The sequence below is a fragment of the Canis lupus genome, chromosome 19 (genome assembly GCF_048164855.1).
Source record: "Canis lupus baileyi chromosome 19, mCanLup2.hap1, whole genome shotgun sequence".
Classification (NCBI taxonomy): domain Eukaryota; kingdom Metazoa; phylum Chordata; class Mammalia; order Carnivora; family Canidae; genus Canis; species Canis lupus.
In genome coordinates, this window is record NC_132856.1 from 43,381,938 (window position 1) to 43,400,569 (window position 18,632).

At 36.0% G+C, this 18,632-nt stretch overlaps 1 protein-coding gene across 8 annotated transcripts in view; it reads left to right on the plus strand.

The window, feature by feature from the left end:
- Window positions 1-18,632, plus strand: part of SETD2 (SET domain containing 2, histone lysine methyltransferase) — a 125,245-nt gene that overhangs the window by 71,842 nt on the left and 34,771 nt on the right. For 6 of the 8 annotated variants that reach the window (XR_012012058.1, XR_012012059.1, XR_012012061.1 and 3 more), the window contains 2 exons: window positions 12,669-12,717; window positions 15,564-15,747. Coding sequence is in view for 3 of the 8 variants with exons in the window: in XM_072786432.1 (XP_072642533.1) it covers window positions 12,669-12,717; window positions 15,564-15,747 (233 nt within the window). In the remaining 5 variants the exon portion in view is untranslated. Of the gene's footprint in view, window positions 1-12,668; window positions 12,718-15,563; window positions 15,748-18,632 lie in introns of those variants that run through there. The other 2 variants (XR_012012062.1, XR_012012060.1) reach the window with 2 other exon arrangements.

Sequence of the window (18,632 nt, forward strand, 5' to 3'; positions counted from 1 at the left end):
TTTAAGAATAGAGACTTTAGGGTATGGCATGGGAAGTACTTCTGTGTTTATGTAACTTTCTTGCCCAGCAGTGTTTCTTACACATTTAGTGCATGAGTCACATCAGCCTATTCATACATACGCGCTCTTACATGTCCTTGTACATGATGTTCACTTTGGTTGGAATGTCGTCTCTTTTTCTTTCCTTTTAAAATCGTCCTTTATCTGGAGTTGCAGTTGCAGTTTATCCTTTGTGATGCTTGTCCTTTTCTGTATTTCTATACAGTGATAGAACTCTTAACAGATTACTAAAATTAGTTGCTTAGATGCTTATTTCCCATCACATGACATCTTCCAGAGCAAGGACCATTTCTTGATTTTTATATAGTAAGGGTTACTTTTATTATGGTATCTTTTAAATAGTGGTTATAATAATACCTCTTAATAATAGTGAATGACTAGTATGTGCCCCCTACAACCAGTAGCCAGAGTGACCTTTTGGAACTGCAGATCTGTTCATGTCACTGTCCTTTTTAAAACTTTTATTTATTTATTTATTCTTTTTAAAACTTTTAAATGGGAACGCCTGTGTGGCTCAGTGGTTGAGCATCTGCCTTCAGCCCAGGGCGTGATCCTGGAGTCCCAGGATTGAGTCCCGCATGGGGCTCCTTGCAGGGAGCCTGCTTCTCCCTCTGCCTGTGTCTCTGTCTCTATTTTTCTGTCTTTCATGAATAAATAAGTACAATCTTTAAATAAATAAATAAAACTTCTAAATGGTTCCTCATTACACTGTTAGAGTGAAATCTGTTTTTCTTCATGAGGCTTGCATACCGTGGCATAGTCTGGTCCTTAATCCTTTATGCCATGTCACCTCAAGCCATTCTGGTTCACCAATGGGTCTGTGCTACTAAGGTCCATACACACACAAACACACTTTCACTCATTCCTGAAAACACTGTCTTGTTTAGATGTCTCTTCTTGTTTAAGTTTCATCCTTTCCCTGGGAAAGCCATTCTCATTCCTCTGAGACAGTACTCAGCCCTATCTATATGCCTTATAACATCCTTTCCAGCCATAGCCCATAACATTTCATGCTTGTACAGTGTGAGAGCAGGGAGTACTTCTGTCTTGGTCACTCAGGTCTCCCCAGGGTACCATGAGGGCCTGGTATGGCCTTTGGCACTTCATAAATCTTTGAATGAAGACGTGAAGAATGTCCATCTTTTTCCACTGTATGATGCTGCTTATTGAATCTGTGGTGTGTATATTTTATTTGGTAAATTATCAGAAAATATTTCAGTGTCATATAATCTTTACAACTCTGTGAAGTAAGTGGTGGTGTTTTTATCCCCTGTAAAATGTAAAGAACCAGGCCTATGAGCTTGTGACTTAGCTTTTAAGTGACAGAGCTGAAAATCGATTCAAATCTTTTGATTTAAATCCCCTATTCTCTTCATTCCTTTTTCTGTTCCAGTTAATAGTGATTTCTATATCCTTGCTATTTTGCCTTGTTCATATATAATTATGTACCTTTGGTGAATACTTCAGAGTTCTCTTAATTTCCTTCTGATTTAGAAACTGTAATAAGTCCAAATTCATTCTGAAATCATAGGAGCTACCATTTTAATGTGTTCAAGTATCTTTTTTCCCTTAATGATGAAGAGATTTTCAACCTGTGATCTCTGATTGAACTTAAGGGGATTTTCAGAACCCCTGAAATCATATGCAAAACTGGGATTTTTGTGGGGCAAATGTCCATAAATATGAGCCACTTCTCAAGGATGTGTATATGTGTGAGTTAGGAAAGGAATGAACTGTGGTCCAGATAGTATTATCTAGATGATTTGGACCCCAAGAGGGTTCCTGCTATTGTTTGTGTTGTCTTCAGTATCTTTCATTGATGTTTTTATAGTGTTCAGAGTACAGGTCTTTGACTTCCTTGGTTAGTAAGTTTATTCCTGGATATTTTATTATCTTTGGTGCAATTATAAATGAAATTGCTTTCTTAATTTCTCTTTCTGTTGTTTCATTATTAGTATATAAAAAATGCCATGGATTTCTGTATGTTGATCTTGTATCCTGCAACCTTACTGAATTCATTTATCATTCTAGTAGTTTTTTGGTGGAGTCTTCAGGGTTTTCTATATATAGTACCATGTCATCTATAAATAGTGAAAGTTTTATTTCTTCTTTACCAATTTGGATGCCTTTTACTTATTCCTCTTGTCTGATTATTGTGACTAGGACTTCCAGTACTGTGTTAAATAATGACCCCCTGCAGCGCTGGGTTGATCAGTGCAACATATAACTTCAGTACAATCACCTGGGGGGCTGTGGTGATTTTTAAGTTTTGATTAGAAAAGTCATAGAAGTAGTTAAATTTGAAAGGTATAAGGAAAAAAAATCTTAGATTTGGAATTAATTTGCCTTGAAAACAGAACTCTGAAATTAAGAAACATTTAATCATCATGACCTTGATTATTCTTCAATGATTATTTACCAGCATGAAAACAATTACTTTTCTACACACATATTTACTATTGGGCTAGAGAGGCCTTGAAAGTAAGGACTTGTGTCTGCTGTCCTTACTTGTGCTTTAGTACTTAGTGTAAACCCAGCACATTTAGGTCTGTGTTGAATAAAACTGAGCATTGCTAAGATTCTTTGAATTAAAGTCGAGCTGGGTAAGACTGGAGAAGAAGGAAGGGCTGGGGGACATGTTTAAAGTGAACAACAGTGAACTAGGGTTTTTTTTTGTTTGTTTGTTTTGTTTTTTTAAGGTATTGACACTTGCTGAAGAGCAAGCAACATTTAGAAGTTGCCCTGAGAGTCGTTGGTTCCTTAGGCCTCTGCCTGAGACTTCATGACCCTCAGGTGGTCATCTTTCCTATGAATATAGCCATAATGCCCCAAACGTCTTTTGGTACTTTGTTGAGGGCTTCTTCTGAGGCATATTATCTTTTTCTCTTCTTTTCATTTTAATTTTTAAATAGGCCATTCCAGTACATGATACAAAGTTCAAAAGGCATACAGTGAAATGTTTTGCTCCTACCCTTGCCCCCTGTCCTGTTTCCTGAAGGCAGTCAGCACAATCAACTTCTTGTGTACCCTTCCAGGGATAATTTGTGTATATTATGTGCATGTATCTTCTTTTTTATAAAGCTGGTAGCACTATTTAGCTCCTTGGGGTTTGTTTTTGTTTTTGTTTTTTTTAAGATTTTATTTATTCATGAGAGAATAAGGCAGAGAGAGAGGCAGAGACATAGGCAGAGGGAGAAGCAGACTCCAGGCAGGAAGCCCCATGTGGGACTCGATCCTAGGGCTCCAGGATCACGCCCTAGGCCAAAGGCAGGTGCTAAACCACTATGCCACCCAGGCGTCCCAAGTTGATTCCTTTCTTTAGCTTAGCATGGACTTTTTATAGAAGTCACTTCAAACAACATATACCTGTTGGATAAATTACTAAAAGTAGAATATCTGAGTCCTGTGTTATCTGTAATTTTAATAGGTCTTGCCAAATTGATCTTTACAGTTATATCAATTTAACACTCATCAGCAAAGTATATGCATAAGGGTGTCTATTTCATACACCTTGGCCAACACAATTATTGTCTGACTTTATCTTGGTTGAACTGATAGGCAAAAATAGAATGTTATTGTAGTTTTAATTTGCATGTCTCTTATGCATGAAGTATTGAGCATTTTTACATTTGTATTTTCTATTTTGAGAACTATGACCATATGTGTTGCCCATTTGTCTGAGTGGCTGAAAACTGAAATTCAATTTTATTACCTCCCATTTTGTGGGGACCCAGTTGTCTGAAATTAGAAGAGTATCTTCAGGGGCTTAAAAGAATAAATAAAATTATTCTACTCCCCTTTTTCCTCACTCTCTTCCTCTGCCCCTCTTATGTGTGTGATTTTATGAACTCTCCAGACATTTATGCTCTCCTTAAATTTTCTTTGTAGTCAGATCTTAAGACTTCTGTGACCTAATGGAGATCCCTCTATTCCCACTATTTGTAATACAGTTTGTGAGGTAAAAACCACACTCTTGTGCTGTGCCAGGACATGCTGATAGGAGTTAACAATTCTTCCTTCTGTTAAAGGGAGCTAATAGAACCATTACCATTGAAGGTATTTCACAGAATTTGTGCTGAGGGAAGAGGAACTAGGGTACATAGCAGTATTTGTCCAGTAATTTTTTTTTCTTTGATTGGGCCTTGGGGTAGTGTAGGGCCATAGATATTGAGGTTATATGTTCATTTTTTATTTTGCTGTTAATTAAGAAAATGGATTTTTAATTTATTTTCTATTCATTCACTCATTTATTCATTCATTCCTTTATTTATGAGAGCTCACATGAGCCAGGGGGAGGGGCGGAGAGAGGAGGAGAGAGACAATACCAACCAGACTGCTGGCTAAGTGCAGAGCCCAATGCAGGGCTCAATTCCATGACTCTAAGATTTTGACCTGAGCCAAAACCAAGAATCAGATGCTCAATGGACTTGGTCACTCAGGTGCCTCGATTTTTAATCTTTGAACTAGTGTATAGAACCTGTGGATCAGGTTCCATCACTGGTCATATCTTACCCAAAGTTGTTGTGTGTTTCTGAGTTCTTACCTCTTTTTCTAAGTTTTCAGCATTCAGTAAATCCAGATAAGTATTCGGTATGTTTGCTTTTGATACTAAAACTTCACAAATGCCTTAAAATCCTGGGATATGATGGGGTTTTTTGAAATCATTTTCAAATACATTCAGTTACCTTGGAAAAACTTCTCACAGTTAATTAAATACATAAAACTACATTCATTTATATATATACAAGCAGATACACAAATATATGGTGTTCTCAGTATCTTAATCTTCACGTTTTCAAAATTGCTTAGAGAAACAAAACATTATGACAAAAAAACGTTAATTTTCATCCAAACATCCCATCTCTGCTGACATTAGCATCTGTCTTTGTCTAAAGGGTTGTTGTCTGTCTTAGCTAAAGTCACGTTGTTATTAAAAATTGGGCAATGCAGTACAAATACAATGCAGACCTGTTACAAAATAAAAATGCATTGATTTTCAGAAAGAGTAATGAAAGGATTCTGAGAGACTAAGGAATAGTGCAAAAAAAAAAAAAAAAAAGGAATAGTGCAGCATCATGGTATCAGTCCATTATTTGGGAAAAGTATACCAAAAAACATCAATGGTGGTCTTAACTTCTTGGGGAAGAATTAGTGATGTTTTCTCTAACTTACTGATTTGAAGATTACAAATAAATTTTAGTGAGTTGGTGAATTTGCACAATCTGTGAACAAGGATAAATGGAATCATATAATGCTTTTTGTGTTTGGTTTTTACTTAGCATAACATTTTTAGGATTCATCCATGTTGTGGCATTTATCAATACTTAATTCCATTTTATAGGTGAATAATATTCCGTTGTATTGATATTTTTGTTATCCATTTATCAGCTATGGACCTTTGTGTTGTTTCTACTTTTTGCCTGTTAGGAATACAGTTAATACATAATATTTATGTACAACACTGGTTTATTTTGTGAATATTTATGTGAACACTGGTTTTCATTTCTCTTGGGTATATACCTAGAAGTGGAGAGTTTGAGTCATGGTAACTCTATATTTAACTTTTAAGGAATTGCCAGTCACTTTTCCATGATAGCTGTACCGTTTCACATTCCTACCAGCAATGCATAAAGTTTTCAATTTTTCTACATTCTATTTCACTTTGCATAATATCCTCAGCGTTCATCCATGTTGTCATAAATGGCAAGGTATCTTTTTTTTCTCATGACTGAATAATATTGTATCATGTAATTGTACACTATATCTTCTCTATTCAACTATTGACAGACACTTAGGTTGTTTCCATATCTTGGCTAGTGTGAGTGATGCGGCTGTAAATATGGGAGTGCAGCTCTTTCAGAGATCCTGCTTTCATTCTCTTTGGATATATGCTCAGAACAGGATGGCTGGCAAGTGTTCATTAAAAAGTAGGAAAATACTGTATGAATCAAGTATAAAGACCTTCCACCTTTAAATTTTATTTTCTTTCAAGTCATCCTATTTTTCTGTATGTACTTTCTCTCTTGGCAATCTCCTAAGTACCACAATCAATATAAGTTATCTCTTAAGATTTTCCCAAAATGTGGATCTCTTTCCTTAGCCTCTTTCCTAAATTTCTGATCTGTATTTTCAGCTGTTGACACTTTGCCTTTCAGACGCAAGTACATAATCTTCTCTTGCAAGCTGATTCATCATTCTCTGTTGTACGTTTTTATTAATAGCATCATCATTTTCTCAGTAACCCATATCCATATCCATCTCTCTTTATTAAATAAAAAAAAATGATCAGGGTGCCTGTGTGACTCAGTCAGTTGGGCGTGGGACTCTTGATTTTGCCTTGGATTATGGTCTCCTGGTGGTGGGATTGAGCCCCCTTGTGGGGTACAGAGTCTGCCTATCCCTCTCCCCCTCTTCCCCTCCCCTCTGCTCAGGTGAGTGAGCACGTGCACATGTTCTCACATTCTCTCAAAATCTTTAAAAAATTGCAATTTCTAATTATAGCAGTCATTCTAAAAATGCAGTTTCTAAGTAAAATTTTCTGTTAGGGACTGTATTGTTGGAAGAGAACTTTTTATAAAATTATGATGAATTTGAATGACATCTTTAGGTCTTTTGCAAGTGTTATTTTAAGTAGCCACTACTTCCTGGTTATTTGTGCAAAAGTAGAGCTTGGATAATTGAATGCCTAGTTGTTGAATTTATATATAATATGTATTAATATGTCTGTGTCATATTCTATATGCTAAATAATTCATTTACATTAACTTTCCAGTGTTTTACTATCAGGAATTTTTTTTAAAGTTCTAGTATGGTACTATTTGCACTGTAGATAATTTATGAAATGTGTGACACAGAACTGAGAATCGTGAATTTTAGACCCCCCAAGGTCTTGAGTTTCAACATTCTCTTCTGGGAAATAAAATTTTGAGACCTATAGATCTGAAAAATGCCTTTATTTTATTCTTGCATGTTTGGGAGATCATGTAACTATCATTTGGGAATAAAGCTTTCTTTAAAATGTTTAAGACATATCATTTTCTACTTACAATGTTGCTATCTATTGAAGTCTGATGCCATTTCAGTTCCTTTGTAGGTGCCTTGATAACCATCTGGTGACTCATATCTTTAAGTTTTCTTTTTTTTTTTTTTTTTTTTTAAAGATTTTATTTATTTAATCATGAGAGACACAGAGAGAGGCAGAGATACAGGCAGAGGGAGAGGCAGGCTCCATGCAGGGAGCCTCACGTGGGACTTGATCCTGGGTCTCCAGGATCACATCCTGGGCTGAAAGTGGCGCTAAACTGCTGAGCTACCCGGGCTGCCCCGTATCTTTAAGTTCTAAAAAATTTTCTTTTTTTTCTTTTTCTTTTTTCCCCTTTTTTCTTTTTTTTTTTTACTACTTCCCTCAGTTTTCTTTCTCCTTGCTTTCTGGTATACCTATAAGATGTAAGTTATCTATATAGCACTTACCCTCTAATTTTATTTTTTGATTTCCCATTTTCTTTCTTGACTTTGGTTCTGCTTTCTGGGTGACATTCAACTCTTTTATTCTTATGTTTTCTTTTCTTTTTAAAGAGCATCTTATTTCATAGGTACAGTATTTTTTTTTCTTTGTGAATCATCAAATGAAAGAACATGAAAGAGAATGGAGTAGAAAGAAATTTAAGTATACATGTACATTCATACTGATTTCTTAGAAAGAAAAGATAATACAGATGAGTTTATACCTTTTTTTGTTCTTCCACTGTCACTTTCGAGGACTTCAGGATGGAGTTGGAATAAACACATGTGTTCAGTATACCATGTTTTTATTCTTTGCCTCTTTTTTTCTATATACAACTCCTAGTCATTTTTCAGTATAATTCAAATACTTATTTCCTTCAGGATGCTTTTTCCAGTCCTCTCTCTTAAGGCCAGTTTTAGTATAAGATAGTGTACATTTACTTTCTCTTCCTTGAATGGTCAGGAGGTAGCAGTTGTGGTTAAGTGTATGCTTTGGACAGAGACAAATCTAGGCCTAGATCCTGGGTCTAATATATAGCTCACTGTGGCACCATATGACCCTAGTATATTTAGCCTCTCTAAACCTGTTTTCTATGTGATGTAGATACAGCAAAGGTACTTCTTATAGCAGTGTAAGAATATATGAGAATGCAGTTAAAGGACATGGCACATAATAAGAATTGTCAGCCACGATTGTTAGCCTGTGAATCTCTTGGTGACTGGTACTGTGTATCTTCAGTACCCTTTAAACATAGGAGACCTTTGATATGTGCTTTTTATACCTGGTTTCTACCTGAATACTTGTTATATAAATGAGCAAACCAGATTTCCACATATAGCTATCAAAGAACTCATGCTTTGTGTCTACAAATTAAAAACAACACGCATATTTATGTACTTTTATAAAGGGATGTTGGATGCGGTGTTTGTGCATGAGCTTATCAGTGATTCAGTGATTATCAAACAATTTCTGAAGATTGATTCTGAGCCTTTGACTGAAGAGTAATGATTAATTGACCCAAGCATAGGCTGTTCTAAGCATTGATAAGAGTTCAAAATGTTGCAGATGCATGCTTATTAATCTGACCCTGGAAATACAACCCCGCAAATATGTTTGTGGCTATACGTGAGGCCTATAAACAGCATTCTTACCAGCGATGAAAGAGAGTGAAGGTATAAATTTAGTGATTTTTTTTTTAAATGAGCTTGTGCAATACTTGAAGTTATTTAGCACTGTGTGGTTTTGATTTCTGCAAATTATGAGTAGAATTTCACTTATTGGTCCATGCCACAGTGATTGGGTATTGCCTGTGTGCCAGACATTTTCTTGGTGCTAGAGATACAGCAAAGAGTAAGACAGTCTTGGCCCTTATGAATTATAGCTTTGAGTGCATGTGAATGTGTGTTACTTAGGATCAGCACCTAGACACCAAAGAAGTAAAAACAGGGTGTTAGGTAAAAAAATATTAGGTGGAGTGACCTAGGGTCAGACTCTTTTAGGCCCCTCTGAGGGTAAGGATAGTCCCCAAACCCAGGCCTCCTGACTCACAGTTTTAGAGTTCTTTCATAACATACCAGTCTCTTGAGTAAAATTTTTAGCAGACTAAAGTGATTTTACATGGAGGGTAAATATAAATGAAGCCGATTCAGATAAACATTTTTCTGTAATGGTCTGGAGATATGACAGTATTCCAGAGTTCCATATCATGTAAGTTAACCTTATTGCTATTTATTCACAGGATAGAATGATTTTAAGAAATATTATAGTAATCTTCACATGACTGTTTCCTTCTCAGTTTGCGTTATTGTAGAACTTTGGAGAAATTCAGGACCTCAAAGTAGATTATCTGAGTTTCCAGTTTAAAATTTTTTTTTAAAGATTTTATTTATTCATGTGAGACAGAGCGAGAGAGAGGCAGAGACATAAGCAGAGAGAGAAGCAGGCTCCAGGCAGGGAGTCCAATGTGGGACTCAATCCCGGGATTCCAGGATCATGCCCTGGGCCAAAGGCAGGCACTCAACCACTGAGCCACCCAGGCATCCCTCCAGTTTAAATTTTATAAACAGCTTTAACTGTATGAAGAGGAGGATCAAGTTAGTAGCTCCCAAGCGCTTGGGTGCATGTTGATGGAACTTGTTCCCCATAGTGTTAGACACAGTAAAAGTCAATAACTCTTGGTCACAAGTCAGTAATAATCATCCATTTTATTTATTTTTTATTTTTTTGTTTTTTTAAAGATTTTATTTATTCATGACAGAGAGAGAGAGGCAGAGGGAGAAGCAGACTCCGTGCAGGGAGCCCGATGTGGGACTCGATCCCGAGTCTCCAGGATCATGCCCCGGGCCGAAGGCTGCACTAAAACCGCTGGGCCACTGGGGCTGCCCAGTCATCCATTTTATGAACATAAGAATACATTTTCTACTCAGCACTTGCTCTAAACTTTATTTTTAGAGGGGGCAGTGGGGGAAGGGAAGAAGAGGGAAAGAGAGAATCTCAAGTAGCCTCCACAATCCCATGACCCTGAGATCATGACCTGAGCCGAAATCAAGACTTGGATGCCTGATTGAGCCATCCAGGAGCCCCCAGTTGCTCTAAACTTTTGAATGGAGTTAAGAATATATTTTTGAGAAACATTTCAGCTGGTACATTAGTTGCCACCATAGAATGGGTCCCAGCTTGAGATCTGTGTAATAAATTATTGTAATAAACACTTGTAATGAACTTAGACCAAAGAAACTAGGTAAAAATTGTGTAATCGTTGACACAGACATGTCAACTGTGTATCTATATGTTCTAAGTACTCTTTATGAATGAACGTGTTACTTTTTGGAGTACCTAGATTTACAGTGCACCTAATGCAACAGCCATTTTGAAGCCTTTAAAAATTAATAGAATATTGTTTTTTTTGTTACAGTGTGGGTAGGTGCTGATAAGTGGCATTCTTACTTTTTCCCCAAGTTTGGTAACTTCTCTGGGGGGTGGACAGAGGAGTCAGAGCTAACTAAGAGTGTCAGCTTTTCCTTACTGTATTTATCCATGATTCAGTATGACCCACAGCTGAACAATGATAGCTGGACCACTTCAGACATCCCTCTAAGGAGCGCCCCCAGATGTCTTTGAGCTGAGGACAGGCATACACAATTCATTCTCATTCACCTCTGTAACAAGGAATGAGTGAAGGCTGCTAAGAGAAGCTGGTAGTTCAATGGTTCTCAACCTTCTGTAGGCATCAGAATCATCTGGAGAGCTTCAAAAAGAATTAGAGATGCCTGGGACTCATGCCCGGAATTTTAGAGTTTATTTGTCAGGGACAGTATTTCTATGAAAGTTTCCTGGAATGATCTAATTGTGCACCCAGAGTTGAGAATCACAGTTCTAATGGAAGTCCTACATAGGAAAGAGGGGTTAGGGGAGTAGAGGATGCCACCTACATTTATGCATAAGTTCCTTAAGTAGTACTTCTTCCCAAATAGTGCTGACTGTTCACCATATCCTGTGTCATCTTGTACAGAAGATAAAATTGTTGTGGAGTCATACTATCTGATAGCCTCATAACCTTGGACAGATTGCCAAGTTTTTTAAGTAGGTTTTCCCATTTGTAAAATGGAGATAATAGTACTTACCTCATAGAGGTGTTTTGAAACTCAGAAAAGGTAATGCTTTGAAATGCTTAATATGATACCTAGCACACAGGTGCACATCTAGTTACAATAATCATCTTTATTAGGTGATTTATAAGCATGCCTGGAGAGTTGAAGGATTTTTTTCTAAAAAACCTATATTCATATAGATTACCCCAGTATCTGGTTTGTATTTGTCATCTGTAATTGCAACTGAATATTAAATCTTGACCCTTCGTCAGTTGTATAGCATGTGGATTATTTCTTATTTTCCACAAATATGCTAGAGCCAACAATCATGTGGAAAGAGGAATTCTTTTATTTTCTTGGAGTACAATTGCTAAAAAAAAAAAAAAAAAAAAATGGAATTACCAAATCATACAGGTATGGTCTATATTATGAGATTACTCTAAAGGAGGAGTATCGTGATAGATACTGTTGAGGATGTGTGGATTTGCCATTTGCCCACTTACTAAAGTGACTGGATAAGTAAATGTTGAGTACTTGATGACTAGAACAGTGAGGAATTGTCAGGAAACAGAACATGTTCTAAGCCTTAGATTTTATACATGAGAAAAGGTAGTCAGGGTTTAAAAACATAGTTTACATTTGTCAAGAACAATTTTGGTATACTATTAGATGGCTGTTTCAAGAGCAATGATGATCTAATGCTTTTCTTTTTTTAAAATATGAAAGTAAATGTTACATTTGGTCATTAGCCAAGTTGGTTTTGCATTTATAGAAAAATATAAATAAGAGGCATTGTCTTTACACATAGTTTTTCTGAGATGTTTTTTATATAGCTGAGTAATTACTCACCCTTCTTCCCTTAAGTAGAGATGGCAAGTGAGAAGTTAGAATTGTTCTTATGAATACTCTCAGTAAAGAAACTATAGATGACTTCATTTTATAGGCAGAAAACATACAGAAGTGAAGATTATCAGGAAGTATATTTCTGCTAGAAATATAATGTCCCAGTTATTTATTCTATTTGGCTAATGAAATCATACAAGTCTTTTGATGTTTAAAAAACAAAACATGGGGATCCCTGGGTGGCGCAGCGGTTTGGCGCCTGCCTTTGGCCCAGGGCGCGATCCTGGAGTCCCGGGATCGAGTCCCACGTCAGGCTCCCAGCATGGAGCCTGCTTCTCCCTCCTCCTGTGTCTCTGCCTCTCTCTCTCTCTCTCTGTCTATCATAAATAAATAAATATTTTTTAAAAAAACGTAAATATACATGATAAAATGTGTGTGTGTGTGTAGCCTCTAGGCTACAAATTTTTTCTTACTTTTAAGAAATCCATCTTTTTTTTTTTTTTAAAATCAGAATCTATTCTTATTTAAAGCTAGATATAAGTCAAATTTTGGAGAATAATTAAATACCAGCCCATTCCTATTCCTTTGTTGCCATGTGAAATTAAGCAGCTTCAACACAATCTCTGCTTCTACTCCACACCAATAACCCTTCTCTTGGTTTATTTTTCCAGGAGGTGTATCGAATTCCAAAGAAAAGTCAAACTGAAAAGGAGAACACAAGTAGGTATTCAGAGGTACTCTGTGTATATGGCTTTACAAATACTCTTTTGGAAATATGCAGAGGTAAATGATATGAACTTTAGCAGACAGTATGTAATTAGGTAAATGAAATATTTGGTGTAAAAGTTTGGAAACTTGCTTTTTTATACTTTCTTAGTGAATTTTTGCCAAAGGAGATGTCCCTTTATACTAACTGTGTTGTTGCTTTCCTTGAAGTCATGGCTTTTAGTAGCTTTTCTTCCATTTATTTGTTTCTCTAGAGCAAGCATTGTTAAACCTGTATTCCTAGATGTTTGTGTCTTTACCTGTAGATGTTTATATGCAAAATCCTTTATTTACATTATGGGGAAAATACAAAACTTTCATCAGATTCTCAGGAAGTCATTGATCCCTCACAAAGTTAAGAATCATTATTACAGGGGTACCTGACTGGGTAGATTGGTAGAACGTGTGACTCTTGATCTCAGGGCTGTGGATTTGAGCCCCACATTGGGTGTAGAGATTACTTAAAAATCTTGGAGGAAAAAAAGAAAAAGAAAAAGAATCATTATTACAGAAAAGATAACAGGGAGGCCATGGTAGTCTGGTTTCTGTTTTTTACCACTTAGTTATGTTTCCAATATCAATATGCTTCTTTAAAGATGGAAACAATAGGTCAATTATTGTGGCTATTGTCAATCTCTTGAGCCCTCCAGTATTGACCCAATATAAATAGAGGGAATGAGCCAGTGTGGTCATATTTTTGGCTTTTTTTTTTTCCTTTTTATTTCTTTGTTTTGTTTTTGGTCTTTTTTCTGTATTTTTGACATGAGCTTTTCATAATCTTAAATCTTACTGGTTAAATAATCTTATAGGTTAAAGCCCTGTGAGGTATACTTTGCATCATTGTTGGGGTTTTATTTTTGTTTTGAATATTTTTAACTCTATTGGTTTAGTCTTTTCATAGCCAAACATCCATACAGTGCAGAGAATTTTTCCCATAAGAAAGAAGGCAGTGTTGAGTAGTGCAGGTTGGCAAAACCAGTGGCACCACTGTAAACTTGATGATCAGAGGCTAGCTTTTCTGGGTTCAGTGGGTTGAAAGCATTAGCCATCATGGGCAAAACTTAAATACCTATAAGGGTTTCCCCCCCCGTGTTTTGCAAATACCTAGTCTGGTATGCCCTCTGAGAGATGCCTTCTGAAAATTGTTTATAATGGGTGACTGTAATCTTCTCAGGAAGCAGGAATCTTTTCAGGAATCTTTTGTGTGCTAACTTTAGTCCCTCCCTCTCCCTTTATGTGCCCCCCTCCCCCCAGTAGTTAGGCTTTTTAAAGAAATACTTAGAGTTAAAGCCTGGCTTCTATTGTTACCCATCAATGTCAAGCAATTAAAGAACTTAGAACTTTTAAAATTCCTAAGAACTGTAAAATATTTTGGGAAATATATAGTCTAGCGTTACTGTCATTTTATAATAGGAGAAAAATTGGCCTGAATAAATGAGATAACTTCTGTACCTCACATATTCTAAGATGCAGAGTCAGAATATGAACTAATAGTATGATTCCTTTTCTTGTTTTACCAGGATATAGTGAAGAAATAGCTGCATTTTAAGGAAGTTAATACCAGTGCAAGGAACCTTGTTTTAAGAAGGAAATAGAATAGTCATGGGCAGACTCAGATGAAACTAGGTAGTAGTATTTCACAAAAGGATGTTGTGCTAATTCCTTATGAGCTGGAACAGTTGTTTTAATTGTATAGCATTTTCTACCAGTTTGTGGAATAGATGAGTTCTGTTAGCATCTCACTGACAAATGCTTGGACATGGCCATTGATCAACCATTTTGCAAATAAATGGAGTTTTTGACCTACTAACAGAAGAACACCAAGAATGGCATATGTAAACCTAATCCTGCTACTAGGGAAGAAAACAATTAATAGCATGTTTTTCTGAGGTGAGAAAAAGAAAAAGCCATTGATATTTATCATGAATCTGCTTTGTGCTACGAGAGATATTTTATAAGAAATACTTTCTAGAAGAGAGCAATCTGATTAATCAGGTAGCAGTGCTAACAAACACAAAGCAGCATGTAGTACCAGTTAATTTATGTTGAAATATTCAGTGGTGAGATTTAGACTTCTTAGGGAGATGAGAAAGTAGGAGGTGTGGTCATTGAAAAGTGATACCTAACACAGCTTTTGGGAGCAGTGACAATGGAATTGGGTGAGGACCAGTCTAAGTAAAGAGGCTGAATAGAAAAAGTTAATAGTATTATCTTTCAGTAGGAAGATGGCATTCTTTTTTTTTTTTTTTTTTTTTAAGATGGAGCTCTCTGGCTTTAATAACTTCCTGAATTATTACCTATTATCATCTGTGTTTGAAATATTTTCCTTTTGAAATGATAGTTCTTAAAATATTGTCTAATTCCTCCCCCCACCTTTTTTAAATTAAAGAGACTGTTTCCCTTTGAGATTTTTAAGCTTAGCATGCCATGTTGCTCTTCTATAAATTGTAAATATACAGAGTTACAGGGGCAATAGAAGGCTTTTATATTTTGAACTGCAAGCAGACTGCCTTGTTAAAGGTAATGGGAATATTTTGCGTGTGTTCCATAGAACTTGTTAGAAGCATTGAAGGCTTGACAGTTGGTTGGGAAAGGTGGAAAAGAGAATTCATGGCAGAGACTTTCAGGAAGTAGAGTGCACATACACATAAAACCTTGTGTCTCATCCAAATTCAGGATGGGTCTATGAGGGAGGAGTCCATAGATCCATTTGTTGGAAAGAAATTGTATTATACAGTTGACGTGCTATCATGATGGAGAAGAGTCTGCCAAGTAAATTTTTAAAAACCCTTTTCCCTTAGTAACTGAACGAGGAAGGGATGCTGTTGGCTTCAGAGATCAAACAGCTGCCCCAAAGACTCCTAACAGGTCAAGAGAGAGAGACCCAGACAAGCAAACTCAAAATAAAGAGAAAAGGAAACGAAGGGGCTCTCTCTCACCACCTTCTTCTGCCTATGAGAGGGGAACAAAAAGGCCAGATGACAGGTAAGTGGCCTGTGTGAGTTATCTCTTTTCTGAGCCGATCAGAAAGTTCCCAAGTCAATTATTCTGATTTTGGACACCAAAGGGTTTTCGAGTAAATATATTCTCTTGATGAATGAGTATAAAGTTTTACTGATAAATATTGAGATAGAATCTCTTTCGACAGTGAAGACTAGGGGATTTTTAGTACTTGAATGTTTTCTACTTGATAACATTTAAATACTATTTGAGGAGCCAAAGGTATGTTCTTTAAAGGGGAGTAGAGGTTGGTGGGAGACAACTCTTCAAAGATAATGGTAACTCTTCTAAAGCCAGTACGTTGTTTTCTAGTGAATCTTGTGCCACACCAGTCAAAATGCTGATTGATTCCTGTGTCAGAGGCTGTCTTTGTCAGTGCTTGTAGAAAAATAAGCCACTTGATCACCCACTGGGGACTAGAAAACATTCATCCAGAGAAGTTCTTTTAACATTATTTTTGAGGGCGCCTGGGTGGCTTATTCGATTAAGTGTCTACCTTCAGCTCAGATCATGGTTCTAGGGTCCTGGGATCAAGTCCTATGTCAGGCTCCCTGCTTTTCCCTCTGTGACTCCCCCTGCTCATGTGCTCCCTCTCTCGCTCTCAAAAAAAATCTTTAAAAAATTGAAGTTAAATTCTTTTTTTGAAAAAAATGAAATGTGGCACTCATATAATGGAGTTATCAGAATTTTTTATTTGGAGTTGTCAGGGTTTATAATAGTAAATTCTTTGTGATTTTAAATTGTATTACCCTAATTGCTAAATAGATTATTTAATAATCTTGTCATTTTTTATTGGCCAGTTCTGTTTTCTCTTCTGTGAAGTGTCTTTTTATATGTGCTGTTCATTTAGTATTTATTTTTTAGGGATTCTTTATATTCTAAATATAATTCTGCTTGGGCAGTATTTTTTGCAAGTATCTTTTCCCAGTTTGTGACTTGTATTTTGACTCTTCTGTGTCTTTTGATATACAGAATTTATTAATTACGGTGTAATTGAATATATCACATGCATGGTATATTTCCTCATGGTTAGTGCTGTTTTAAGAAAGTCTTCCCTATCCTTGAGGTGATGATACTTATTTTTTCCTTGTCCTTAATTTATTGGGACTTAATTTTTGTTTGTGTTGTGAGATAGAGATATGGTTTCATTTTTTTTTTTTTTTCTGAGTGAATACCCAGTTGTCTGCACCATTTACTTGAAAATGCATCCTTTCTCCTTGATCTGCAGTACCATCTCCAGTAAGTTTTCATATGTGGGAGGATCTGTTTTGGGGCTCATAATGTGACTATAGCTTATATTAAGTCTTGATATAGCAAGTAGGGCAAACCCCTACTTAGTCTTCTGGGATGTCCTCTCTTTTCTCAGACTTGTTCTCCTTAGGATCTGCTTGTTAGGTTTCTCCCACTCCCTCCACCTGCCTGCCCCAAGATGATTCTGAGGAGACTTGACATCCTTACAGTGTTGAGTATTCCTGTTCCTATGTTCAAATTGAGTATTCAGATATTCTCTAATTAGGTTTTTATATTTTATATAAAATATATATTTATATATAAATATATATAAAATATTATATTTTAAATAGAGATTAAGTTTTTCATTATCTCCTTGTTTATAGTTTCCTCCAGAAAGACATTGGTATCTTGATATATTCATTTCTGAAAGCCTTAATTTTTGTTAAATTTTCAGCTTGTTGCTGGTGTGTAGATATGCAGTTGACTTTTGTATATTGATCTCGTGTTCGGTGACCATACAGAACCCTTCACTGATACTTCAGAAGTATAAGGAGTTTTGCCCTTTATCTTTTATTCTTTGTCAGTAGTCCACATCATGTAAATTTTTGTTTTTCCTTCCTTTCTAATCCTTTTGCCTTAGTCTTGCTATTTTGCTAGCAGTACCTAGCAGTTCCTTCAGTACAAATCACAGAATAACAGTTTTTTATTTTGGAAATTGATTTCTGGTCATGTTTTATTTTCTCCTTTTTTTGGGCTTATTATACATTGTTTTACATTTTTAATTAGAATAGTTGGCATATTTAGCTCATTAATTTTTAACATTTTTCCCTTCAAAGGAAAGTGTGTAAGGATTTAAATTTCTCGATAAGTACTATTTGAACTAGTGCAGTTTTATCATAATCTGGTTCTAAATACTATTATGGTTTCATTAAATTTCTTATACCAGTTCTTAGAATTTTATTGAGACTTTCTTTAGAGTCTATTTCATTTGATGTTAGTAGAAGTACGCTATTTTCCTGTTGGTGGGATTTAACCAATATGTATTTTTTCCTTCCTTTTACTTTCAACTTTTCTGCATCTGATAAATAGCTCATAGCTGATTGATTTTTAAAAATTCTTTGTGGCATTTCTTTAACTGGTTGTTTCACTTTAATAAAATCTAAAGCCTATCAATATCCTGAACAGCATAGGTACTTTAGGATACTTTAATCATTCAGCCTTCCCAATTTATATGCTGTTACTGTCCAGGATTATAATTTCTTGTTGCTCCTTCTTACCCATCAGTTACTGTCAATTTTTTATATGTACACAAACTGACTTACAAATTTGTTTACATTTATCAGTTTCTTTGTTCTTCTTTCTCAGACCTTCCTTTAAAAGATTTCATTTGGTGACGTTTTGTTCATCTTATTTTTCAGTTTTTATCTAAAAAATCTTTTTTTTGTTTGCGTTGCTCACCCTTAGTTTTATTTTTTTTATTTTTTATTTTTTTAAAGATTTTATTTATTTATTCATGAGCAACACAGAGAGAGAGACAGAGAGAGAGGCAGAGACACAAGCACGCTCCATGCAGGGAGCCCGATGTGGGACTCGATCTCCGGTCTCCAGGATCACGCCCCGGGCTGCAAGCGGCGCCA